Genomic DNA, 26,011 nt, shown 5'->3' on the forward strand with positions numbered 1-26,011 from the left:
GTTCATTTCAGACGGTCCTTGGCGGGAGGCCGGGCGGGTGGGCGGGCGGCGGGCTTCAGAATCGCTCAGGTAAGCGTTCTGCCGGCCCACCCGGCCCCCTCGGAGAGATGAGAGCAGTTTTTCCTTGTCCGACTCACGCCGATCTGTGAACGGTCCCCCGGCTGCCGGGGGCGGAGGGGTGACCAGTCCGGCGGAGAGACACGTGCCGTCTCTCCGTTCAAACGCGGGGCCCACGGGCCTCACACACGGAGCCCACGACGCCGTCCGGGGCCGGCGGACCGGGACGCCCGCCCGAAACCTACACGTCCGTTTCTCCTTCCTCCTCCCGTCGGGAAATGACCACAGTGGCCTTCTCCCCAGCTAGCCTGTAAGCTCCTCGAGGGAAGGGATCGAGTCCGTGGTAACTCTCCATGGCACTAGCCGCGTGGCCTAGAGCAGGCAGCATGGATCTGCGGGCAGAGCGGGGGCCGGGGACTCAGAGGACGTGGGTCCTAACCCCAGCCCTGCCACTTGCCCCTGCTGGGTGACCTTGGCCTAGAGGATAAGGCACGGGCCCGGGAGTCAGAAGCACCCGGGTTCTAATCCCGGCTCCGCCGCTTGCCTGCTGTGTGACGTCGGGCAAGTCACTTCACTTCTCTGGGCCTCGTCTCCTTCTTCTGGAAAATGGCGATTAAGACAGCGAGCCCCATGTGGGACGGGGACTGTGTCCAACCTGATTAGCTTGTTTCTACCCTAGCACTTAGTAGAGTGCCTGGCACACAGTCAAATGCCATAAAGACAAAAAAAAAAAAGGTCAGCAATCAGATGCAGGCGACATCGTGGCCCCGGGAGTAGGCGGGAGGGAGTTATTACTAATACAGAAAACCGCTGATCAAAATCCCAGCCCGCCACCCCTCGTGAAGGGGTCGAAAACTGAATGGAAAAAGCCCACTGACATCCACAATACCGGCCCCCGATTGTCTAACAGCAAGCACGCTGAGGGGGTGGGGGACCGGGGGTGAATCCGCCGCGCGTCCTGGTTTTCGGGTCGGGGTCTCTGGGCGGCCGAACCGCCGGCGGGGGCGGCCCACGGGCACCGTCTCCTTTTCCTCCCGCCCACCGGCAAATCTGGATCGGCTCTGACAAGCCGTAAAAGAATAAGGCGGAGACGGAACCGGGGGGGGAGGTGGGAGGTGCGAGGTGCCTGCTGGAGAGGCTGGAAAAGAGAAAATGAATACCGTGGGGTTTTGGCGCTGGGGTTTTATTTTTTCCATTTTCTCAGTCTGAAAGACTGCAAGCTGGCGGCGGGCCTGTCCGCAGACAAAATAATTTCCTTAGGACATCTAGGGCCCCGAGGGCAGTCTGTAGAACATTTAGAGGTCGCCGTGGTACTCGCTGAGCGCCCCCTGAGCGGGACGTGCTTGTTAAAGTGCAGTACTCCTTAGAGGGCAAGCTCCGTGAGGGAGGACAGGGATCGTGCCTTGTCCTTCTCTTATTCTTCCCTCAAGACCTTTGTGGGCAGGGCTCGTGTCCCATGTCATAATCTATCCTACCGAGTGCTTAGTACAGTGCTCTGCACATACTAAGAGCTCAATAGATACCAATAATTGATTGATTTTCCCAAGTGCTTGGTACAAGTCATTGCACTTGTCTGCTGTGTGAGCTTGAGCGAGTGGCTTCACTCCTCCGGGTGTCTCAGTTACCTCATCTGTAAAACGGGGATTCAAATGTGGGACGTGGGCTGTGTCCAAGCCGATTAGGTCGTATCTCTCCCAGAACGCAGTGCAGTGCCTGGCCCCTAGTAAGCGCTTAACGAAGACCTCAAAAAATAAAAATCTCACCACTCACCACCTACAAATCTCGCCACCTCCCACCTACAGAAGCTTGAGACACATTTTCTGCCCGCAAGGAGCTTACGCTCTGACCGGAGTTAGACATACAAATATTTCTCCTCATGCCACTGTAGGTCCTCAGTACAGTGCTTTGCAAGCAGTAGGAGTGCAGGAACAGGCTCTGCACACAGCAGGCATCCAGTATAGTGCTCCACACCCATTGGGTGCCCAGTACAGTGATCTACACTCTGTAGGTGCTCAGTACAGTGCTCCTCACAGTAGGCGGTCAGGATAATGCTCCTCACAGAGTAGGTGCCCCACACACGGTAGGTGCGCAACACGGGCCTCGGCACACAATAAATGCCCGCTACAGCGCTCTGCACACAGGAGGTGCTCAGTAAAGTGCTCCACACACAGCAGGTGCTCGGTACGTACTACGGATCGACCGACGCGAGTCCGACGTCTGGCTTTTGAATGCAGTAATAATAATAATAATAATAATGTTGGTATTTGTTAAGCGCTTACTATGTGCCGAGCACTGTTCTAAGCACTTGGGGTAGACATAGGGGAATCAGGTTGTCCCACGTGGGGCTCACAGTCTTCATCCCCATTTTACAGATGAGGGAACTGAGGCACAGAGAAGTTAAGTGACTCGCCCACAGTCACACAGCCGACAAGTGGCAGAGCTGGGATTCGAACTCATGAGCCCTGACTCCAAAGCCCGTGCTCTTTCCACTGAGCCACGCTGCTTCTCCAGTCCTCCCGGTCCCCGGGGTAAATGCTCATCCGCGGGTCTCTCGGGAGAGTAGAGAACCATGCCCGGTTGCGGGCGTTCCCCTGGCCCGTCCTGGCACGGTGCCCCCGCCGGGCCCCCGGCCACGCTCGGGCCGACGGGACCACGGCCATTTTAGCGCTTTCTCGTCTAGACTAGCCTCGCTCTCTTGTGAAATGACTATTCTCCCCGCTGGGCTCCTCCCCGCTTTGTTTCGCTCCCCCACGTGCTCCCGGCTTCGTTGCTCCCCCGCGCCGAGTCACCTCATTTCCTCACCACGTTTCCCACCTCTCCGGCTTCTTCGGCTGGAAGGGTTCTCGGTCCGGGCTTCGCGAGGGCCTCCGCGGTCCGCAGAGCCCGCCCACCCAGTGACATCTGAAAAGCTCGTTAGCGGGTGGGCGGCTTCCTCCCACGGCCCCCGGGAGAGGTCCGGTGAAACGAGGCGACCCCGATTCCCGCCCGCGGTTGGAGGCACCCCCATCGGTCAGTTGTCTGTTCGGGCCTCGCCGCCGCGGAATTTAGGGACGGCTTTAAAGCCCCCCGTCCCCTTGCCCCTACCCCACCTCGCTGCTCTCCTACTCCAACCCAGCCCGCACACTCGGTTCCTCTAATGCCATCCTTCTCGCTGTACCTCCCTCTCGTCTATCTCGCCACCATGGAACGCCCTCCCTCTCCGTATCTGACAGACATTCACTCTCTCCCCCATTTAAAGCCTTATTGAAGGCACATCTTCTCCACGAGGCCTTCCCTGACTAAGCCCTCCTGTCCTCTTCTCCCACTTTCTGCGTCACCTTGTCTCGTTCCCTTTATTCAACCGCCCCCGTCTCCCAGCCCCACAGCACTTAAATCCGTATCTGTAATTTTATTTATTTCTATTAACGTCTGTCTCCCCCTCTAAACCGTAAGCTCGTTGTGAGCCGGGAATGCATCTGTCATATTGTCATATTGTACTATCCTCCCAAGCGCTTAGTACGGTGGTCTCCACACAGTGAGCGCTCAGTAAGTGCTCAGCGCTTAGAAGAGTGCTTGGCACATAGTAAGCGCTTAACAAATACTATTATTATTATTATTATAAATGTCACCTCCTCCCTTCCCAGTGCCGCTTTCTTCCCAGTCAGAAAACGAAGCCAGTTCCTCCCCTCGCCTTCGGGCCCAGTTATGGCTTCCCTTCGAAGGGCAAAGGTCACACTTCAGCGGAAATATTCAGGCAACCGGAGGCTTTATTGGGGGAGGAGGGAAACGTCAGCTCCATATGCAGCTTCTACAGATTTCCTGGAAAAACTTTACAGCACCGATTATTGAGAATTCCTTCCCTCTTGGCATTTAAACATGGCTGCGGTAAAACACGTTCGGACTTTAGCGACTGCTAATACACGGAACTCCGGGCCGGAACGGCCGGACCTCAAATCCCCACGTCCCCGGGACTCAGGTAAATGGACAGATATTACCTCCTGATTTCTAAGTGGGGAAACTGAGGCGGGAGAGGAACAGAACTCTTGCCCCTCCCGCCTCCACATCCCATACACTCTCACTGGACGGAAACCTCGTCATGGGCAGGGAATGCGCCTGCTAATTCTGCTGTACTCTCCCAAACGCTTAGTACAGTGCTCTGCACATAGTAAGCGCTCAGTAAAGTCCATTGATTGTTTGAATGGCATGCCAGGAGACAGGGAAGCCAGAAATATTGAATGAATATTGAATAATGAGAATAATAATAGTGCTATTTGTTAATTACTTACAATGGGTCAAGCACTGGGCAGATACAGGATAATCAGGTCCCACATGGGGCTCAACGTCTGAGTAGGAGGGAGAAGAGGCAGGGACCGTCTCTATCTGTTGCCGACTTGTTCATCCCAAGCGCTTAGTACAGTGCTCTGCACATAGTAAGCGCTCAATAAATACTATTGAATGAATGAAAGAGGGACTGAATCCCCATTCTGCAGATGAGGGAACTGAGGCCCAGAGAAGTGACTTGCTCGAGACCACGCTGCAGACAAGTGGCTGAGCCAGGATAAGAACCCGGGTCCTCGGACTCCCAGGCCCGGCCTCTTTCCACTGGGCCACGCCGCCTTTTGGAAAACCAGGTGCGTGAGAGAGTTAAAATATCTACAGGAGCTACCTTGGGCAGGCCACTTAAACTTCTCTGGGCCTCAGTTTCGTCGTCTAAGTGAGGAATGAATACCTTTTCTTCTTCCCCCATAGGCTGTGAACCCCAAGCGGGACAGGGAACGTGATCTAGTCTTAACCCCAGCGCGTAGGACGATGCTTGGCACACAGTAAGCGCTTCATAAATACCACGATTCTTATCACTCAAGCACTGAGTACAAGGCTCTAGAGACCGCAGACGCTCGCTAAATGCCACCGATTCCCTCGTTCACTTAGCAGTAACAGTCCCAGGGTGTGACGCACCAATCCGAGTGCTCGGAAGAGTCGATCTGGACACACAAGATGGGTTTCCTCCCCACAAGGTGTACACCAATCAACAGTGACCAAGCGGGCTGGGGGAATATTTGGAACTGCGCAACAATCACAAATCCTCCACCTCTCTCTAAATCGTCTCTGAGGCCCCCATCTTCCTTTCTGGACTTGAAAAGTCCTTTCTTTCCCGCTCAAGAATCGATGATTTATAGTATTAATAATAATAGCAATCAGAATTTGAATCGGTACGGTCCTTTCCCCCCCCCCCCAAGGAAAACCCATGTCAGTGACCCCATCATTATTTTACTCTCAAGAGGGGGCGGAGAGCGGGGAGGAGGTATTAGCCTCATTTTACAACTGAGGAAACTGAGACTCACAGAGGTAAAGCGACTTGCCCAAGGTCTCCCAGCAGGCCAGGAGCAGAGCCGGGACTAGAACCCAGGTCTCTGACTCCTGGAGCTGTGCTCTTTCCAGCAGGCCACACTGCCTCCACCCGGGGAAATAGACTGAACAGAGGAATCGCTTACACGAGGTCGGAGACTTCACTCCTAATTCTCCCGAATGGCCACAGCAGGTGTTTCCAGGACTAATGATTTCAAATTCACCCGGGCTTTTTTGTCCCCTCGGGCGATCCGATCCAGTACTCGACAGAACGCTCCCACTCCCTCGTGGTGTGTGACGAGAAGCCCGAGGTCGTAACGGCCCTCTGGGGCCGCTCCCTTGGAAGGCCGGACCCCGTTTAGGGTTTTCGCCGGTGACCGAAGGCAATCCGGGCCTCCTTCCCTCCGGATCCGCTTCCTCCCTCCTTCCCGCCACGACGGGGTAGCCGTCGGGGCGTTCTCGAGTCCGGATCCGTGGATTTGTCCCCCGGCCCCGATGCGAAACAAACCCGGGGTGACCTGTTTTCGCACGGTGGGTGGCAAACATATGGGAACCGTTACCGCCGGCTGAAAACATCTGGGGTTTCCAAGGGACTCTGAATCGGGTCGTGAACGAGCAGTCCGTAAAGGGTTACTGCTCTGACCCCCACACCGGGAGGGTGGGCTTCCAGGGGGTAGACGGGGACACCGTCCCCCACCCCCGCCTCACCCCGTCATCCCCGTCCGGAGACAGGGCCCTGGACTTGGACGAGCCGAGGGTCTGGTCCGGTCGGGGCCATACGCGTGGTCTTACGTAACATCCAAAAAACACATTTCTGCCTTCTACTGATCTCACCCCTCTCGCCCGGCCTTCAAATGTCGGTTCTTCCCACCCCTCCCTCCTAATTGTCCCAGATCTTTCCACTGGTATTTTGCTCCAGACCATCCAATTATTTCGAGAGAAAGGGCAGGCCTTTAAGCGACTAATGCAAGTGATGGAAAGAACTCGTGATCCAAAGGGATGAAGACATATTGTCTTTTAAGAAGGGTCCAAAATAACTTTGAGAGTTATATCAATTTTCCCGGTTCGTATCTGGTCGGGTAGGCATATGGATTCTGGAAAAGTCGCGCGGGCTAGGCCGACGTCGCATTTCTCCTTCTGTGATTTTTCAAAATATCAGGGTGCGCCTCGGACACGGCTTAAATTCAGTCTCCACATTTTTTAGGCCAAAATGAGTATTTTAGCAGTTACACAACGCTTAGTAAATTACTTCTATAAAGCTTCCATTTAACTTGGACGCAACGTGACCTAGTGGATAAAACCCGGGCCTGGAAGTCAGAGGACCCGCGACCTAATCCCGGCTCCGCCACTTGACCGCTGTTCGACCTTTAAGCAAGTCACTTCACTCCTCTGTGTCTCGTTTCAACTGCAAAATGGGTGATTCATTAAATTCTCCCTCCCACCTAGGACTGTGGAGACCCATTGGGAGAGGGACTGCATCCGGCCTGATTAACTTGTAACTTCCCCATCGTTTAGAAGAGGTGCATGACACACCTCGCTTAAAAAATATCATTTTTTTAAAAAAGAAAGTCCATCGGCAACTTGTTCCTATTCTCCCACTAGCCTAGTTAGAAATTAACTCTTTCAGCCACCCAGGGACCACAGGTCAAACTCCCTAGGACAAACTCCCAGGACGACGCATCGAGAGAGGGTGAGGCTCTTTCTCATTCTGGAGTTCGTGATGCATTATTTAAAGTGATCCGCAGATACTTGCAATAAACAGTTTCCCCACAAAAAGAACCATTCAAATAATCAGCAGGGGAGGGGGAGTCAAAGCCCACCGAGCTCATTCCAGCAAGGAAAAACAAAGGCCCGGTCTCGCTTCCTCAGAAACCCGTTTCTGGACCTGGAACGTGATTCGCGAACACCCTGCGTGACCCTTAAAGCCCAATTCGAGAAACACTCCATTATGCCGAAAACCCCGGAATCACAGATCAACAAGCAAGCTTGGGTCCGGAAGGAAATATTCTCAAATATACTACGGCTCTACTTTCTGAGGAACCAATACGTACGAAAGAAGTGGTTTTAAATCCGCCACTCTTTTCAGATGCCTGTTTTTGGATTCTCCAACGAGGTCCGGGATTTGACTACCACTTGTCTGCTGTGTGACCTTAGGCGAGTCACTTCTCTTCTCTGGGCCTCAGTTCCCTCATCTATAAAACGGGGATTGAGACCGTGAGCCCCACATGGGACAGGGACCGGGTCCAACCCGATCTGCTTGTATCCACTACAGTGCCTGGCACACAGTAAGGGTTTAACAGATACCATCATTATTATTATTACACGGTCCACTCTTTGGAGAGCGGAATGTGCTCGGGAGGTGACGTACAGCTGTCGAGTACCTTAAATCCTGCCCCGTGACCGGGTCACTCCGGCCCAGGACATCGCGGGCCTGGAAACTCCGTCAGGGACGGTCGTGCCGTGACCGCACACCCCGGGCTGCATCATCGAGGCCAACACACTGACTTCTCTCATCATCCCGCCCAGAGAAGGATCAGGTCTAGAGACGCCCCTTTTCTCCTTCCCAATTTTTAAAAAATGGTAACCGTTAAGGGCTTACTGGCTCCACCCTCTCTCACCACCCCGGCTTGGAGAAGGACGGTGAGGCCGAACCGCCCATCCTCCCCAAGCAGCCCAAATTGCGTGGAAATGCATTTCGTGGCCAGTTAGCTGTATAGCTGACTTTCTGGTTTCCACATATTCGGGAAAACAGAAGATTGAAGCGGATTAAAGCACCGTTTGAGAGCACATTCCTTGCTGTTGGGTGAAAATTAAAGACAGAGGGTTTTCCTGCCGCTAATGGATCATTATATTAGGTTCTGAACCCTAAAATAGAACGCTTTTGGGGAAACAGAAGAGAACACAAACCGGGCCAAGCCATCGCACATCATTAGGCGGACCAGCCTGCCTGAGGAGCGCCGGAATAACGCGTACAGAGAAATAGCCTGAATAAATTAAAACAGTGCACGCTCGGAACAATGGATTCATGACTTCATATCGACCACTGGGAACTCAAGAGGCCCACCGGGATCCGGGGGCGATGTCCCTTCTCGACGTTCGCTGGCTCTCGTTTGAGTGGGTGATGGCGCTACACTGTGAGCTGGTGGAGCAGCGGGCGGGAGCTCGGTCCCGAGCAGCTGCCCCGTGCGAAGAAGAGATCGGCCCTCTGGCCGGCCCGGCCCGCCCCGGAGCCCGAGGAGTTCGGCGGTCTTGAAGGAAAGCGCCGGGAGGCTCTCAAGGGCGGCGGTCAGGGAGACGGGCGCGGAGACGGATCGTCCTCCGCCGCTGCCGGGGTGAGCTTAAGGGCCGGTATCTTCCGATGGGGAGGCTGAGGACTGTGGCGGAGATTGTCATCCATCTGCGGGAAGTACAAAGGGACGCGTCAGGCTCGGGATTCCGGTCGTGTCCCACACCGGGACCACCACGTGTCACCCGAGGCCCAGAGTCCACGGCCAACGGCAAGGGCGCTTGAGCGCGGTAGGGCCGGCCTCGGCCAAGCGGACGGCTGAAGACGACGGGCGGCCTTCCCCCTTATTGGCAGGCTTTCGCCGGACCCTACCACTGGCCAGGCCCTGTTCGCTACTGTCCTACTACAACCCAGCCCACACACTTCGCTCCTCTAATGCCAACCTCCTCACGGTACCTCGATCTCGCCTACCTCGCCGCCGACCTCTCGCCCGCGTCCCGCCTCTGGCCTGGAACGCCCTCCCTCCTCAAACCCGACAGACGATTCCTCTCCCCATTTTCAAAGCCTGATTGAAGGCCCATCTCCTCCAAGAGGCCTTCCCTGACTAAGTCCTCTATTCCTCTTCTCCCACTCCCTTTTGCATCGCCCTGACTTGCTCCCTTTGCTCGTCCCCCCACCCAGCCCCACAGCATTTATGTACACATCTGTCATTTATTTATTTACATTAATGTGTCTCCCTTCACTCCTAGACCGTAAGCTCGTTGTGGGTGGGGAATGTGTATGTTATATGTACCGTTCTATTAATAATAATAATAATAATAATGTTGGTATTTGTTAAGCGCTTACTATGTGCAGAGCACTGTTCTAAGCGCTGGGGTAGATACGGGGTAATCAGGTCGTCCAACGTGAGGCTCACAGTTAATCCCCATTTTACAGACGAGGTAACCGAGGCACAGAGAAGTGAAGTGACTTGCCCACGGTCACACAGCTGACGAGTGGCAGAGCCGGGAGTCGAACCCATGACCTCTGACTCCGAAGCCCAGGCTCTTTCCACTGAGCCACGTGCTCTGCACATAGTAAGCGCTCAATAAATATGATTGACTGAATGAAAGCCAGGCCACCCATGGGGCTTCTGGGACCCACCTCCTTCTGGGCTGACACTAGTGTGATGTATCTGGACCGGATACACTGGTCTCAGCTTTAGGGATCATCAATCAATTAATCGTATTTATTGAGCACTTACCGTATAGGTGGCCCCATACTCGGGAGAGTACAACACTCCAGTATAACAGACACATTCGCTGCCCGTAATGAGCTTACAGTCTAGAGGGGGAGATGGATATTAAGATAAATAAATGATGGATAAGTACATAAGGGCTTGTGGGGCTGGAAAGTGGGGGATGAATAAAGGGAGCGAGTCGGGGTGATGCAGAAGGGAGTGTGGAAAGAGGAAACGAGGGCTTAGGGAAGTCCTCTTGGAAGGGAAATGCCTTCAGTAAGGCCTTGAAGGTGGGGAAAGTAACTGTCTCACTGGATCACGGGCCAAACTGAGGAATTTGAGACAACCGCAACATATATCCTGTCGATCAACAGTATCTGCTGAGAGCTTACCGTAGGTAGAGCACTGTGCTAAGCACCTGACCCAGAGTTGAAGGTAAATCCAGATTCCTAGGTGACCCAGAATTGGGTCAGACCTTCAGGGGAACTCTGACCCCCATCGGGGCACGGGGAGGGGTGTATCAACCACCCCGGGCCCCGAAGAAAGGCCTGGAGCAACCAATCGAACCCGCATCTCGCCACCCCCTTCGGTGGCCACCGGCCCCCTTCCACCCGCGGAGCTCACGCTGTTTCGGGGACGGCCTCTCGTCCACCCTCACGGGGGACGCGGCGTCAGGCGTCCTCACTCGGAATGTCCAAATGCAAAAACAGAGGGCCAAGTGCGGTGCCGGCGCTGGGAGGAGAATCGGCTCTCGGGCTCTGAGAAGCCACTGAGGGTTCGGGGGGTCCCTAGGAGACCTTCCGAGGAGCGACAGCAGGCTCTTGGGAGCGACTCTGCTTTGCTCCGCGTTCACCTTTCCGTGAAAGGAACTGGTTCCACTCTCGGAAAGCCCTCGCCCCAGGGAAGGCGGTGGGTGACTGCGGGCTAAGAGCCCCTGACTGGAAGAGGCCGGAGGGGTTCCGTCCTCTTCCTTCCCTCCACAACCGCGGTTTTCCACCTGACCTGTCCCGTGAGCCCCTGGAATCCCACATTCCCGTTCCCTCGCCGTCACATTCCCCCTCCCTAAACAATCCCAGTGGTTTCTCTTGGCATCGCACAGCTCAGCTCAGCACCTGGAAGGAAGGGAAGGAGGGAAGGAACGGAGGGGGAGGGAGGCGAGGAGGAAGCCAAGCGAGGGGAGGGAGGGAGTAAAGGAAGAGGGAGGGAAAGCAGCATGGCCTAGCGGATAGAACCGGGGCCTGGGAGTCAGAAGGACCTGGGTTCTAATCCCGGCTCCGCCACACGTCTGCCGTGTGACCTTAGGCAGGTCACTTCGCGTCTGGGCCTCAGTTCCCCCATCTGGAAAATGGGGATTAAGACTGAGCCCCATGTGGGACAGGGACTGCGTCCAACCTGATTAGCTTGGATCTACCCCAGCGGCTGGCGCAGAGTAAGCGATAACAAACACCATAAAAGAAATAGGAGCAGAAGGAGAAAGGAAAGAAGGGAGAAGAAACGGGAGGTGGAAGAAACCAACTCTTCCTGTTACCCCAGGCCAGTTTGCTGCCGTTTCTGCCGCCACCACCGGGTGCCCGTTCAGAGCTTTGGCCCTCGGGGACGGATCCCCCGAAGACCCCCAGGTCCCCGGGCCGTTCGGCTGCGTCTGGGGAACCCACCCACTGAAATGGGTGGAAGGGGTGAGGCGGCAGGGTGGAAACTTCTGACTGGAGTGAAATGGAGGGTAGGGAGAGCTGGCTCTTCAACTGCCGCTGCCCCCGGCCCACTTGGCCCGGCTGGCTCGGCTCCAGCCACCCGGGGCCGTCACCCGGACCAGCCCAGAGTCCGCCAGCGGTTCCGTGGCCTCCCGGTTTCCGCCTCTTTAACCGGCTTGGAACTGGCCAGGTGAACCTCGGGGGGAGTTTAAGAGCCACTGCCGGAAACCGGGGAGCCGAACCAACTCTGCCTGAAAGCCGGGGGAGCTGGGAGGGTGCCCAGAGGCCAGTGCTCTGCACAAAGTAAGTGCTCAGTAAATACCCCTGGCCGACTAAATGAGCCTGGGCTTGGCTTGCTCGGGTGTGGATGAGCCCTGGTTAAGGAAATCAGAGGGGGGGGGGAGAGGAGGTGATCAGCTTCCTACGGTGTGCCATGTGCTTATTAATAATAATGACAATAATAACAATAAGTGCAGTATTTGTTAAGCGCTTACTATGTGCCAGGTACTGTACTAAGTGCTGGGGTGGATACGAGCAAAACGGGTTGGACACAGTCCCTGTCCCGCATGGGGTCCACCGTCTCAATCCCCATTTTACAGATGAGGTAACTGAGGCCCAGAGAAGCGAAGTGACCGGCCCGAGGTCACGGAGGAGACAAGTGGTGGAGCCGGGATTAGAACCCGTGACCCTCTGACTCCCAGGTCCGTGCTCTACCCGCTACATCATGCAACTTCTTGAAGGCAGTGCGGACGGGGGTCGGCAGAGGAGGATCGTCGGAGCGCGGCCCCTTCTTACACCTCGCTCGCCGCATGGGATCGTCCTCCCTGCCTTAACCCACGTAACTTTACCCACACGTTCCTCGGCCATCCTCTCGCAGCGGGCCGGGCTCCTGCTCTTTCTAGATGCTAAAAACGAGACGCTGAGGGTGGACACCCTCTTCTCAGACAGAGAGTCCTGAACAGGACTCGGGTGGATGGAAACTGACGGACCCGTGCTTGGCTTGGACTAAGGCACCCCCAAAATTGCCAAGAGAGTAGACACCGGGACAGAGAGGGAGAGAGGAGGGGGCGGGGGGCACAGAGAGAGAGGAGGGGAGAAAAGGATTGGAAAGTAGAGATCAAAAGAGAAAAAAAATGACCTTTTCAATCAAGTTGGATTCCTTATTTACAAGCTGGGTGAGTTTCTGCAGATTTGCATCTACGGCCTGTGGTCCAGCTGGACAGCAGCCTAGAAAGCCAAGATGGAAAGCAGAGAGTGACGAGAAGTTTTGAGAAAGCCCGAAGAGCCGTTAGCCTAGCCTGCTGGGACTCAGCGGGCCGACAGCCGATCGAGAGCTCTGACGTCCTCGGCGGCCGCAGCGGGATGATTCTGGGGCCACGGCTCGAGCCAGGAGCCCCGGGCACAGGCCGTCCGCCTCCCTCCGGGCTCCAAGACAATGGGTGTCGTCGGATCTCTCCCTCCCGTCCAAGCGGGGAGGATTTTTACGGTAACGGCACAAGGGTAACTCGACCTCCTCAGGAAAGAAAGCCGCTTGCGGCCGGCTCCCCTTCCTTCGTTCCCTGGACCCGATCCGCCCCAGCCAGGCTCCCGTCGGGCCGCGGGCACCCACAGGAACCTGCCGCCCCAGGCCTTCCCTGCCACCCGCCCCACAGGCCCCCGGGGGCTGCCTGCTGCCGGTTGAGAAACTGCGGTTTTAACCGCCCGCGCTGTACCTCGTGTCTGCGCAGGGAGAAAAATACGCTCGGTTCTGCCGCCACGCGGCTTTGCACGAGGGGTTTGGGCTAGAACGCGCTTAGGGAATCAGGGAACGTTCTTCCGACGACGCACGTCTGACTGGATAGAACGTGATCGCGATGGTGGAAGCAAGAGTTTTGCACCCGTGAGGCTGGTCTGGATGGGGAGGTGAGGGGGGTTCCCCCAAACGTGGGGGCGTCAAGGATGGGACCCCCACGTTACAGGGGAACTGAGTGTACCGTGCCCCGTCTCCTAACTAAAGGCAAACCGAAGCGAACCCAAGCAAAAGGGCCAAAAGTACGGCTTGAAATCGGCAACGGCCATAGGAAGCAACCAGAAACAATAAACACCCACCACCTCAGTTGCCGATAACGTGGTCGGAATTAAAGTAGGATTTTAGGACTTGACTCTTGCGCAGTAGAAGTGGAATTTGAAAAGGAATTTCCGTTCCCGCCCTGGCGGAGCTCCAAACGTATGACTCTACCTGTTGACTTTTCTAATAATAATAATGATGTTGGTATTTGGTAAGCGCTTACTATGTGCAGAGCACTGTTCTTAAGCGCTGGGGTAGATACAGGGTCATCGGGCTGTCCCACGTGAAGCTCACAGTTAATCCCCATTTTACAGATGAGGGAACTGAGGCGCAGAGAAGTTAAATGACTTGCCCACGGTCACACAACTGACAGGTGGCACCCCCGTCTCCCCTCTACCCCCGACTCCTGGCTTAAGACGGGGACTCCGGGACGGACGCTCGATGAGGTGACTGGATTCCGAGCAGACGCTCAAAGAGGACCGGAGAAAAAGTGAGAATTCCCGGCCCCCCGAGGCGTCCCCCGAAGGAATCTCACCTGTGAGGCCGAAATAACCCTCGAGGATGTCATCACACAAACGACAGAGGTTGGGTAGCTGCTTCAGGTGTTCTTGCAACTGGACCTTGGGGAAGTGGATGCGGTACAGAGGGGCAAGGAACCCGAACACGTAGGCATCCAGAGTGGTTGGCCTTTCAAGTGGGGGAACAAAGAAAAGAACAAAATGAGAAAAAAAACCACGTCGAGATGCTCCGTTGAAAGTGGACCCGAGAAGAAGGGTGTCTCTTGACTCCCAGGCCAGTGCCCTTCATTATCTTTATTACGTTTATCAAGCGCTTACTATGTGTAGAGAACTGTTCTAAGCGCCGGCGTAGATACGCGTTCATCAGGCAAGACACAGTCCCCGGCCCACAAGGGACTCACGGTCTAAGTAGGAAGGTGAACAGGCACCGAACCCCCACTTTCCAGATCAGGAAACTGAGACACAGAGAAGCGGAGTGACTTGGCCGAGGTCACACGGCAGGCAAACGGTGGAGCTGGGATTAGAACCCAGGCCCGTGCTCTAACCATTAAGCCACGCTGCTTCTCCTTCTTCTCCTCGTTTTCCCCAGACCGCTCTCCCCCCCACCCCCCCCCCCCGCCTAACCTCGAGAGCGTCCTACGAGTTCAAGGGAGGGAGTGAATGAGGTTTATTTCAAAAACGCAGTGGAACCCCCTGAAGGCTGGTAGGCAGGGGGACTCTCCCAAGTGTTTAATACAGTGCTGTGCACAAAGGGAGCGCTCAATAAATACCATCGATCGATCGGCAGAAATACGTAGGTGCCGGCTATCTTTCCGCAGACAGGGCTGGGACGAGTGTGGGCGGAGACCCGGGAGACGGCGGAACCATCTGACCTGGGTGGCAGGACACTGCAGCTGACCTGCGGAGGTTGGTTAATTAACGAACTTGATGGAAAAAAACTCGATTCCAACTTATTCCATTTTTCTGGCACCCCCGGCGCCGGCTCGGAAGGAAAACGGGGGCCTGCCATCACCGGTTTCTACGGCGGAGATTACTCACATGTTTCCAAAGAAAAACGGAGATGTTCCCAATCTGTTCGATAGGAGGTTGAGGCATTCCTTGGCATCTCGGTATATCTGACAAAAAGAAATGTGACTTTTCAGGGCTGTGGAAGCCAAAAAAAAGAAAAATAATGTCCACAACACTCCGCAAAGGCCTTCCCGGATTAATTTCTCTTCTCCCCCCGTTACATTTCCTCCTACTCTATTATCACTTCAGGCCTTCAGCCCTCCCACCCAATTGTAGCACTTGGGTAGAGAAGCAGCACGGCCTAGTGGCTAGAGCCCGGGCCCGGGAGTCGGAAGCACCCGGGTTCTCGTCCCGGCTCTGCCGGGGCTTGTCTGCTGTGTGACCTCGGGCGGGTCGCCTCACTTCTCGGTGCCTCAGTTACCTCATCCGTAAAATGGGTTTTAAGATTGCGAGCCCCGTGGGGGACCTGGAACCTACCCTAGTGCTTGGGCACACAGTAAGCGCTTAATACCATCAAAACAAAACCAAATACCATAAAAACATAAATGGAAGTGCAGGGAAACAGCACGGCGTAGGGGTAAGAGTCCAGGCCCGGGAGTCAGACTGTGAGCCCCAGGTGGGACTTCTCGATCTCGTACTTACCCTAGCATTCAGCACAGTGCTCGGCACACAGTAAGCGCCTACCAAATGCCATTATTTTCATTACTCCCTCATCTACATCTTTTCCTTCTCCTCTCTGAAAACAAGTTTGATGTCTGTCTCCCTGGCTAGATGGTAAGCCTCTTGCGGGTAGGGATCATGCCTAATTCAAGTGTTCTCTCCCAACTGTTTAGACGAGCACGCAGGGAAGGTGCTCTATAAATCCCATCGATCCAAATAAGAATTCGAGGATCTGTTAAGAGTTTACTCTGTGCTGAGCACTGTACTACGACTACTACTAATAATGTCGGTATTTGTTAAGCGCTTACTACGTGCAGAGCGCTGTTCTAAGCGCTGGGGTAGATACAGGGGAATCAGGTTGTCCCTCGTGAGGCTCACCGTCTTCATCCCCATTTTACAGATGAGGGAACTGAGGCCCAGAGAAGTGAAGTGACTCGCCCACAGTCACCCAGCTGACAGGTGGCAGAGCCGGGTATCGAACCCATGACCTCTGAGCCCCAAGCCCGGGCTCTTCCCACCGAGCCACGCCGCTTCTCTACGATCACCAGGTCCCACATGGGGCTCAAGGTCTAAGCAGGAGGGAGAACAGCGATTCATGTTGGTATTTGTTAAGCGCTTACTATGTGCAGAGCACTGTTCTAAGCGCTGGGGTAGACACAGGGGAATCAGGTTGTCCCACGTGGGGCTCACGGTCTTAATCCCCATTTTACAGATGAGGTGACTGAGGCACCGAGAAGTTAAGTGACTTGCCCAAGGTCACACAGCTGACAAGTGGGGGAGCCGGGATTTGAACCCATGACCTCCGACTCCCAAGCCCATGCTCTTTCCACTGAGCCACGCATGAAACCCCATGCTGGAGACGAGGTAAATGAAGGCCCAAGGAAGTGAAGTGACCTACCCAAGGTGACCTAGCAGGCAAGTGGCAGAGCTGGGATCAGAACCCAGGTCCCCTGACTCCCGGTCCCAGGCTCCTTCCGCCAGGCCGTGCCGCATGAAGTGCCGTTCCTTCCTGCCTCTTCCCATTAATCTCCACCCTCCCTCCCCCGAAACCTGTATCCGCACCTGGGCTTCCACCTCCTGGAGGGGCGAGAGGGGAGACTCTCCCCTGGTCAGCAGGATCCGGTCCAGCGCTCTCCGAGACATCCTCCCGGGCAGGATTAAACTCAGGGGGAAGGGGATCCGGGCGGCGAACCAGGGTTTGGTCACGGTGAAGTAGTTGTCGCTGTCGACCCAGAACGTGTGAAGCTGTACCCCAAGTGGGAAGAAAGAACACAGGCTGCTTTCCCGAAAACCGTCAGGGACGACGGGCCCCTTTCCCTTCGTCCCCGTGGCCGGCAGGCCCCTCTGACATGCCCACACTCCCTCCTCCTCCTTCGCTCGAGGCTGTGGAAGATTGCTGTGGGCAGGGAACGCGTCTATCAACTCTGCCGTACTGGACTCGGCCGAGCGCTTAGTACAACGCCCTGCACCCAGTAAACATTCTGTAAACGTGACTGATTCCCGCCCGGCCCAGCCGGCCCGAGTAGTATTTTAAGACACAGGGATTTTGGAGGGTTTTTTAATGGTATTTGTCAAGTGCTTATTATGTGTCAAAGACTGTTCTAAGTGCTGGGGCAGGTTAATTAGGCCTCGGACCGGCATGGGGCTCGCGGTCTAAGTAGGAGGGAGGACAGGTATTAAGTCCCCATTTTACAGTTGAGGAAACTGAGGCTCGGAGAAGTGAAGTGACTACCCGAAGGCCACAAAGCGAGCGATCGGCAGAGCCGGGACGAGAACCCAGCTCTTCTGACTCCCGGGCCCGCACTCCTTCCGCTAGGCCACACCGCTTCTCTGGTGGCTTAGTAGTCAGTCGTATTTATCGAGTGCTTACTGTGTGCGGAGCACTGCAGTGAGCACTTGGGAGAGTAGAAGGTAACTACATAACAGAAACAGTCCCTCCCACTCAACAAATTTACAATCTAGAGGGAGAGACAGACATTAATAGAATTTTTTTAATTACAGATGTGGACGTAAGTGCTGTAGGGCTGGGGAGAGGTGAATAAAGGGGGCAAGTCAGGGCGACGCGGAAGGGAGGGGGAGAAAAGGAAAGGAGGGCTTAGTCAGGGAAGGCCTCTTGGAGGAGGTGGGCCTTCAATGAGGTTTTGAAGCGGGGAGAGAGACTGTCTGTCGGAATTGAGGAGGGAGGGCGTTCCAGGCCAGAGGCGGGATGTGGGCGAGCGTTTGGCGGTGAGCTAGATGACACCGAGGTACGGTGAGAAGGTTGGCATCAGAGGAGCGAAGTGTGCGGGCGGGGTTGTAGCGGGAGAGCAGCTGAGCGCAGCGGGGCTGGGTCTTTTGGGGGGGGGGGTCAGTGCACCCGAGGTCGGGGAGCAGTCCCTTATCGGCCCTTCCGGTCCCTCAGGCCCCCCGAGGGTGGAACTCACCCCCTCAGTGACCCTTCCCTTCGGGGACGGAGCCGGCTCTTCCCCCCGCTTAGATCCCAACACCGGAATCGGCCCCCTTTTCCTTGCGATACGGAAGGGAGCCCCCCAACCCGGGATCGCCCCTCGTGAGACCCGCCGCCACGCGCTTCCTCTCCTCCCGCTCCTCCTCTTTCTACGCCGCAGGAAGCATTTTCTCCTAAGCGCCCGGGCCGAAAGAGATGATTCCAACGACCCCGGGCCGTGGGGGGGGGGGCGGCTCACCACGGCGGGGAGGAGCTTCTCTTCCAGGAGGGCGACGTAAGCCAACGTGTCGGCGCCTTGCTTGGCGGAGAGCTCGCGGTCCGCGTCGTATTTCTAGCCGAAACAAAAGGCGCAGGGGCAGAGACGCCCTGCGGGTGGTCAGAGGCAGCAAGCTACGTCAGACATCCCCTCTCCCTCCAAAAGGATCGGCTTAAAAGGGCGCCGAAACGGAGAAAACCGAGGGGCGTTTCTGGGCGTCTACTAGGTGCCCGTGCCCCGGGCCAAACACGAGGGAATCGGACGGGTCGTAATCCGTGTCCTTCACAGGGCTCACGCGCTTAAGAGGGACGGAGAAGGGGGATCTTAATCCCGTTTTACTGATGTGGAAATCGAGACCTGGAGAAGTTAGGGGAAGCAGCGTGACTCAGTGGAAAGAGCCCGGGCTTGGGAGTCGGAGGTCATGGGTTCGATTCCCGGCTCTGCCACTTGTCAGCTGTGTGACTGTGGGCGAGTCACTTCACTTCTCTGGGCCTCAGTGACCTCATCTGTAAAATGGGGATTAACCGGGAGCCTCACGTGGGACGACCTGATGACCCTGTACCTACCCCAGCGCTTAGAACAGCGCTCTGCACCTAGTAAGTGCTTAACGAATACCAACATTATTATTATTAAGCGGCAAGGTCACGGAGCGGGCCGAGGGCAGAGTTGGGATGAGAACCCGGGTCTCTGGACCCCCGGCTGCCTCCAGAGGCCTTCCCTGACTAAACCTTCATTTCCCCTCCGCCCTCTCCCTTCGGTGTCGCCTACACACTTGGCTCTGTACCCCGGGCACTTGGTTTGCACCTCACCCCCAGCCCCACTCCACCGTGGCACACATCCTTATTCTCTGCCGTTCCCCCTTACTCTAATTTATCTCAGCATCCGTCTCCCTCACTACCCTGTAATCTCCTTGTGGGCAGGGATCGTCTCTAACGACGTTATTTCGGGGTACCTATCCACGCGCTCGGTACAGTGCTCTGCACCCAGTAAAGGCTCGACAGATACCCTTGACCGATTGATTCCTTGTGAAAACGTGCCCTTTCCACCAGGCCAGGCTACAGATGTTTAAGCCGCGTATTTTCTGTGCCTCCTGTTGCTGGAGGTGGGTAAGCTCTCAGGGGAAAGACGCTCTAGGAATGTGTAGCTAAAAATGTCAGCAACAGACACTTCCTAGCTTTAGGGCAAAAAAAGCATTCTAGCGAAAAACTGGCATTCAGTCGTCTTCGCTCCCCAGAACCGAAATGACTGTGGGCCAAGAAAGTTCAGCACATGAACGTTAAAATCGGAACCACCATCGTGTGCAGCCCAGCGTGATCTCGAGGTAACTCAACAAGATCCACAGATCGGACGCAGGCTGAAGACGCATCTTAACTGTTTTAGGAGATTTCCAAAGAGCGGGTTTAGCCGACAAACACGCAAGCATTCGTTTGAGCCTTTTAGTTTTAAAATGACACGAGAGGCTGACGACCAGCTAGCTCACCGGACGACAATTCTCCAAGAAATTCAAACCCACCTGTTTTCTTAAAAAGTTTAGTATTTTTGCTGGCTGAGAGACAACACTGTCTTCTGAGGTCAAAATTGGCACATCTCCTAAGAATAAGAACTGCAGTCAAAAGGGGAAATCACCCACCACATGTCTTTTCAGTTTACAGTACGTTTTCAGTGACGGAAAAGCTATACAAACACGGTACCGGGTCCAATTTCCCAAAGACAATTTTGGAGAAACACGTTTCTGGTGTTTATCATTCGGCACTGTTTGGGAGAGTCCTTTTGGGTAGTAGGAGTGGGGGATCGTACATACGTCGGAGGTAAAAAAAAGAACCGTTTCGTGCCCTAGAGGAGTTTACAGTCTAGCGGGGGAGACTAAGCAGACGTGCATTGCCGGATATACAGGGCTAAGGGATTAAGGCCACCGATTCGCATATCAGAAACAAACTCCCAAAAAGCAACTAGATAAATGGTGAAAGAAACAGATATTCATTCACGCAAAGGCTCCGATGGCTGATGAAGGGCAAATGACCAGGAGGGGAGGCGACGAGTCAAGGAAAGCTTCTTGGAGGCGGCGGCATTTCAGGAGGGCGATGAAGGCGGGGAATGAGGTGGTTCGCTGGATTCGAGGGGGGAAATGGATGAGTCGTGGATGGGAGAAGGGAGACTTGAGAGCGATGCGCGTTGGAATAATGATAACGATGGCATTTGTGAAGTGCGTACTATGTGCCGAGCACCGTTCTAAGCGTCGGAGTGGATACGAGGCAGTGAGGTCGTCCCACGTGGGGCTCACAGTCTTCATCCCCATTTTACAGAGGAGGTAACTGAGGCACGGAAAAGTTAAGCGGCTTGCCCCAGGTCGCGGAGCAGGCAAGCGTCGTACTCGCCCAAGCGCTCGGCCCAGTGCTTTGCATCCAGTAGGCGCTCAATAGATGCGACTGAATGAACGAATTATAACGCCCGTTAAGGGGAAAGCTCTTCTCTGGAGCGAGCACCCCTAAGCAGAAATGAATCCGACCGCCTCTGCCGGAAGCAAAGCGCGTGAATGATTTTGCTAAAGAAACAAAAGACGGGTCCAGCCCCGGGGGTCGGCCCTCCCCGCGCTTCTCCCCCAAAACAAAAGAGCCGGAGACGACGAGGAGGGAAAGGGTTTGAAGTTTTTATAGACCGTACCTCTTGAGCCTCTCCAGGTCTTATCTATAACATTCACTTTAAGGGGCGCACCACAAAATTTGGCATAGGCCTGAAACAAAGGTTTGCAGTCAGACATTTCAGTAGGCGGGGGGCAGGAGGGGGAAATCCGGACGGCAGGACCAACCGAGTCACGCCCGGCCCTGCTCCGGGTCACTTTTCCTCATCTCCCACTCCCTTCTGCGTCGCCCTGACTTGCTCCCTTTGCTTCCCTCCCCCCCTCCGCCCCACAACACTTAGGCATCTGTCATTTTATTTATTTAAATCGATGTCTATTCAGTTCTAATAACAATAAGGGTGGTATCTGTTAAGTGCTCACTACGTGCCAGGCGCTGTTAATAATAATAATGCTGGTATCTGTTAAGCGCTTACTATGTGCCGAGCACCGGTCTAGGCGCTGGGGTAGACACAAGGGAATCAGGTTGTCCCACGTGGGGCTCACGGTCTTCATCCCCATTTTCCAGATGAGGGAACTGAGGCCCCGAGAAGTTAAGCGCTGTTCTGAGCGCTGGGGTGGATACGGTCCCCCGTGGGGCTCACAGTCTCAATCCCCATTTTCCAGATGAGGGAACTGAGACTCGGGGATGTGAAGTGACTCGCCCAGGATTATCATTACTATGGTATTCGTTAAGCGCTTACTATGTGGCAAGCACTGTTCTAAGCGCTGGGGTGGATACGGGGTCATCACGTTGTCCCACGAGGGACTCACGGCCTTCATCCCCATTTCACAGATGAGGGAACTGAGGCCCAGAGAAGTGAAGTGGCTTGCCCAAGGTCACCCGGCAGGCGAGCGGCGGATCCGGGATGAGAACCCAGGTCCTTCTGACTCCCAGGTCCGGGCTCTACTCACTAGGCCAGGCTGCTTCTCTGTACCTCCGGCGCTCGGAACGGTGCTTGGCGCATAGTAAGGGGCTAAACCAGTGCCATCGTTCTCATCACCTTCCCAGGTGCTCAGTCCAGTGCTCCGCACCCGCCAGGCCAGGCTGCTTCTCTCTACTTCCGGGGCTTAGGCGCAGAGTAAGGGCTTCACCGCTACCTTCACTCTCATTCATTCATTCGACTGCACTTACTATGTGCAGAGCACTGTACTGAGCGCTTGGAATGTCCAATTCGGCCCCCAGCGCTTAGGCCAGGCCGCTTCTCTGTACTTCCAGCGCTCAGAACGGTGCTTGGCGCATATTAAGGGCTTCCCCGATACCACCATTAGCGTTAGTTTCCCAAGCGCTTAGGGCAGGCCAATCCTCTCTACTTCCGGCGCCTGGCGCAGTGCTCAGCACATAGTAAGGCCTTGCCCCAGAGCATCATTAGCCTTAGTTTCCCAAGCGCTTAGGGCGGGCCGGTTCTCTGTCCTTCCGGCGCTCGGCACGGGGCTCAGCACGTAGTAAGGGCTTCCCCCGTAGCATCGGTAGCGTTAGTTTCCCAAGCGCTTGGGGCAGGCCACTTCTCTGACCTTCCAGCACTTAGAGCAGCGCTTAGCACATAGTGAGGGTTTGTTTCCCCCATAGCATCATTAGCCTTAGTTTCCCCAGTGCTTGGGCCAGGCCGCTGCTTCTCTGTATTTCCAGCGCTTAGAGCAGTGCTTAGCACATAGGGCTTCCCCCATAGCATCAGTAGCGTTAGTTTTCCAAGCACTTGGGGCAGGTCAGTCCTCTGTAATTCCAGCGCTTGGCGCAGCGCTTAGCACAGAGTAAGGGCTTCCCGCATAGCATCACTAGCGTTAGTGTCCCGGGCGCTTGGGGCGGGCCAGTCCTCTCTACTTGCAGCGCTTGGCGCAGGGCTTAGCACAGAGTAGGGGCTTCCCCCGTAGCATCACTAGCGTTAGCGTCCCAAGCGCTTGGGGCGGGCCGGTCCTAATTCCAGCGCTTGGCGCAGCGCTCAGCACAGAGTAAGGGCTTCCTCCGTAGCATCACTAGCGTGAGTGTCCCAACTGCCTGGGGCAGGCCAGTCCTCTCTCCTGGCAGCGCTGGGCGCAGCGCTTAGCACAGAGTAGGGGCTTTCCCCGTAGCATCACTAGCGTTAGTGTCCCAAGCGCTTGGGGCGGGTCGGTCCTAATTCCAGCACTTGGCGCAGCGCTTAGTACATAGTAAGGGCTTCCTCTGTAGCATCACTAGCGTGAGTGTCCCAACTGCCTGGGGCAGGCCAGTCCTCTCTCCTGGCAGCGCTGGGCGCAGCGCTTAGCACAGAGTAGGGGCTTTCCCCGTAGCATCACTAGCGTTAGTGTCCCAAGCGCTTGGGGTGGGCCGGTCCTAATTCCAGCGCTTGGCGCAGCGCTCAGCACATAGTAAGGGCTTCCTCTGTAGCATCACTAGCGTGAGTGTCCCAACTGCCTGGGGCAGGCCAGTCCTCTCTCCTGGCAGCGCTGGGCGCAGGGCTTAGCACAGAGTAGGGGCTTTCCCCGTAGCATCACTAGCGTTAGCGTCCCAAGCGCTTGGGGCGGGCCGGTCCTAATTCCAGCGCTTGGCGCAGCGCTCAGCACAGAGTAAGGGCTTCCTCCGTAGCATCACTAGCGTGAGCGTCCCAACTGCCTGGGGCAGGCCAGTCCTCTCTCCTGGCAGCGCTGGGCGCAGCGCTTAGCACAGAGTAGGGGCTTTCCCCGTGGCATCACTAGCGTTAGCGTCCCAAGCGCTTGGGGCGGGCCGGTCCTAATTCCAGCGCTTGGCACAGCGCTCAGCACAGAGTAAGGGCTTCCTCCATAGCATCAGTAGTGTGAGTGTCCCAACTGCCTGGGGCAGGCCAGTCCACTGGCAGCGCTGGGCGCAGCGCTTAGCACAGAGTAGGGGGCTTCCCCCATAGCATCACTAGCGTTAGCGTCCCAAGCGCTTGGGGCGGGCCGGTCCTAATTCCAGCGCTTGGCGCAGCGCTCAGCACAGAGTAAGGGCTTCCTCCGTAGCCTCTCTAGCGTGAGTGTCCCAACTGCCTGGGGCAGGCCAGTCCTCTCTCCTGGCAGCGCTGGGCGCAGCGCTTAGCACAGAGTAGGGGCTTCCCCCGTAGCATCACTAGCGTTAGCGTCCCAAGCGCTTGGGGCGGGCCGGTCCTAATTCCAGCGCTTGGCGCAGCGCTCAGCACAGAGTAAGGGCTTCCTCCGTAGCCTCACTAGCGTGAGCGTCCCAACTGCCTGGGGCAGGCCAGTCCTCTCTCCTGGCAGCGCTGGGCGCAGCGCTTAGCACAGAGTAGGGGGCTTCCCCCGTGGCATCACTAGCGTTAGCGTCCCGAGCGCTTAGGGCAGCGCTCCGCGCGGGGGAGGGGGCGGGGTCTCTCACCATGACGACGAGGGCGTCGGCGTGCAGGGAGGGCAACCCCCAGCCCCCGCCCCAGCAGCGCAGCTCCAGCGCCGCCGACATCTTGGCGCCGCCCCGGAAGTGCCCCGCGCGCCACTTCCGGCCGCCGCGCGGCCCCCCGCGCGGAGGCGGGAAAAAAAAGGGCGGGAAAAAAAGGGCGGGAAAAAAATAAAGCAAAGACCCCCCCCCTCCCCCCCCCCTCAATTCGACGCCCCCGGCCCCGCGGCGAGAATAATCACTACAATAGTGGGATTTATTACACTTCATTACACATTGATAATAATAATAATAATGTTGGCATTTGTTAAGCGCTTACTATGTGCCGAGCACTGTTCTAAGCGCTGGGGGGGACCCAGGGGAATCAGGTTGTCCCACGTGGGGCTCACAGTCTTCATCCCCATTTTACAGATGAGGGAACTGAGGCCCAGACAAGTGAAGTGACTCGCCCACCGTCACACAGCTGACAAGTGGCCGAGCCGGGATTCGAACCCATGACCTCTGACTCCAAAGCCCGTGCTCTTTCCACTGAGCCACGCTGATAGATAAATGGTGCAAGAACCAGATATTCATTCACGCAAAGGCTCCGATGGCTGATGAAGGGCAAATGCAGGGCGCCGTTCTAAGGGAGAGGCGGGGTCAGCAGGGCTCGGTCTGCGTCCCCATTTGACAGAGGAGAGGACTGAGGCCCCGAGGAGCGAATAAGAATAATGATGTTGGTCTTTGGAAAGCGCTCACATGTGCAGAGCGCTGTTCGAAGCGCTGGGGGAGAGGCGGGGTCAGCAGGGGGTCCCCCGGGAGGCTCCCGGTCTGCATCCCCATTAGACAGAGGAGAGAACTGAGGCCCAGAGGAGCGAATAAGAATAATGATGTTGGTCTTTGGAAAGCGCTCACATGTGCAGAGCGCTGTTCGAAGCGCTAACTCTGTGCAGGGCACCGTTCTAAGCGCTGGGGGAGAGGCGGGGTCAGCAGGGGGTCCCCCGGGAGGCTCCCGGTCTGCATCCCCATTTGACAGAGGAGGGAACTGAGGCCCCGAGGAGCGAATAAGAATAATGATGTTGGTCTTTGGTAAGCGCTTACTCTGCGCAGAGCGCTGTTCTAAGCGCTGGGGGAGAGGCGGGGTCAGCAGGGCTCGGTCTGCATCCCCATTTGACAGAGGAGGGAACTGAGGCCCAGAGGAGCGAATAAGAATAATGATGTTGGTCTTTGGTAAGCGCTTACTCTGCGCAGAGCGCTGTTCTAAGCGCTGGGGGAGAGGCGGGGTCAGCAGGACTCGGTCTGCATCCCCATTTGACAGAGGAGGGAACTGAGGCCCAGAGGAGCGAATAAGAATAATGATGTTGGTCTTTGTTAAGCGCTTACTGTGTGCAGAGCCCTGTTCTAAGCGCTGGGGGAGATGCAGGGCCATTAGGTGGTCCCACATGAGGCTCACAGTCGGCATCCCCATTTTAAAGAGGAGGGAACTGAGGCCCAGAGGAGCGAATAAGAATAATGATGTTGGTCTTTGGTAAGCGCTCACATGTGCAGAGCACTGTTCTAACTGCTAACTCTGTGCAGGGCACCGTTCTAAGCGCTGGGGGAGATGCAGGGTCAGCAGGGGGTCC

General features: G+C 56.0%; 2 protein-coding genes across 6 annotated transcripts in view; one reads left to right on the forward strand and one right to left on the reverse strand.

Moving 5' to 3' along the window:
- Positions 1-26,011, forward strand: part of THBS4 (thrombospondin 4) — a 126,721-nt gene that overhangs the window by 39,217 nt on the left and 61,493 nt on the right.
- On the reverse strand, positions 8,207-24,486 carry MTX3 (metaxin 3). 5 transcript variants are annotated; one of them, XM_029059603.2, is made up of 9 exons: positions 24,393-24,486; positions 21,115-21,184; positions 18,436-18,528; positions 16,814-16,996; positions 15,122-15,198; positions 14,854-14,981; positions 14,101-14,252; positions 12,657-12,745; positions 8,207-8,779 (listed from the first exon to the last, which is right to left on the reverse strand). In XM_029059603.2, exons 1-9 carry the CDS (start codon positions 24,471-24,473, stop codon positions 8,669-8,671), a joined length of 984 nt encoding a protein of 327 aa, XP_028915436.1. In that variant the 5' UTR covers positions 24,474-24,486; the 3' UTR covers positions 8,207-8,668. The 5 variants fall into 5 exon arrangements, with proteins under 5 accessions (XP_028915436.1, XP_028915445.1, XP_028915461.1 ...); XM_029059612.2 differs by lacking the exon at positions 14,854-14,981 and adding an exon at positions 19,967-20,043; XM_029059628.2 differs by lacking the exon at positions 12,657-12,745.

The sequence above is a fragment of the Ornithorhynchus anatinus genome, chromosome 1, assembly GCF_004115215.2.
Source record: "Ornithorhynchus anatinus isolate Pmale09 chromosome 1, mOrnAna1.pri.v4, whole genome shotgun sequence".
Taxonomy (NCBI): Eukaryota; Metazoa; Chordata; class Mammalia; order Monotremata; family Ornithorhynchidae; genus Ornithorhynchus; species Ornithorhynchus anatinus.

Bases quoted from the DNA above. Each gene is read 5' to 3' on its own strand.
- MTX3 (XM_029059603.2), bottom strand. From the start codon at position 24,473: ATGTCGGCGGCGCTGGAGCTGCGCTGCTGGGGCGGGGGCTGGGGGTTG. The intron at 18,529-21,114 runs GTACGGTCTATA...TGTTTCGGCTAG, and splicing joins GACCTGGAGAGGCTCAAGAG to AAATACGACGCGGACCGCGA. The intron at 14,253-14,853 runs GTATTTATTGAG...CCCACTTGAAAG, and splicing joins TTTCTGCCGATCGATCGATG to GCCAACCACTCTGGATGCCT.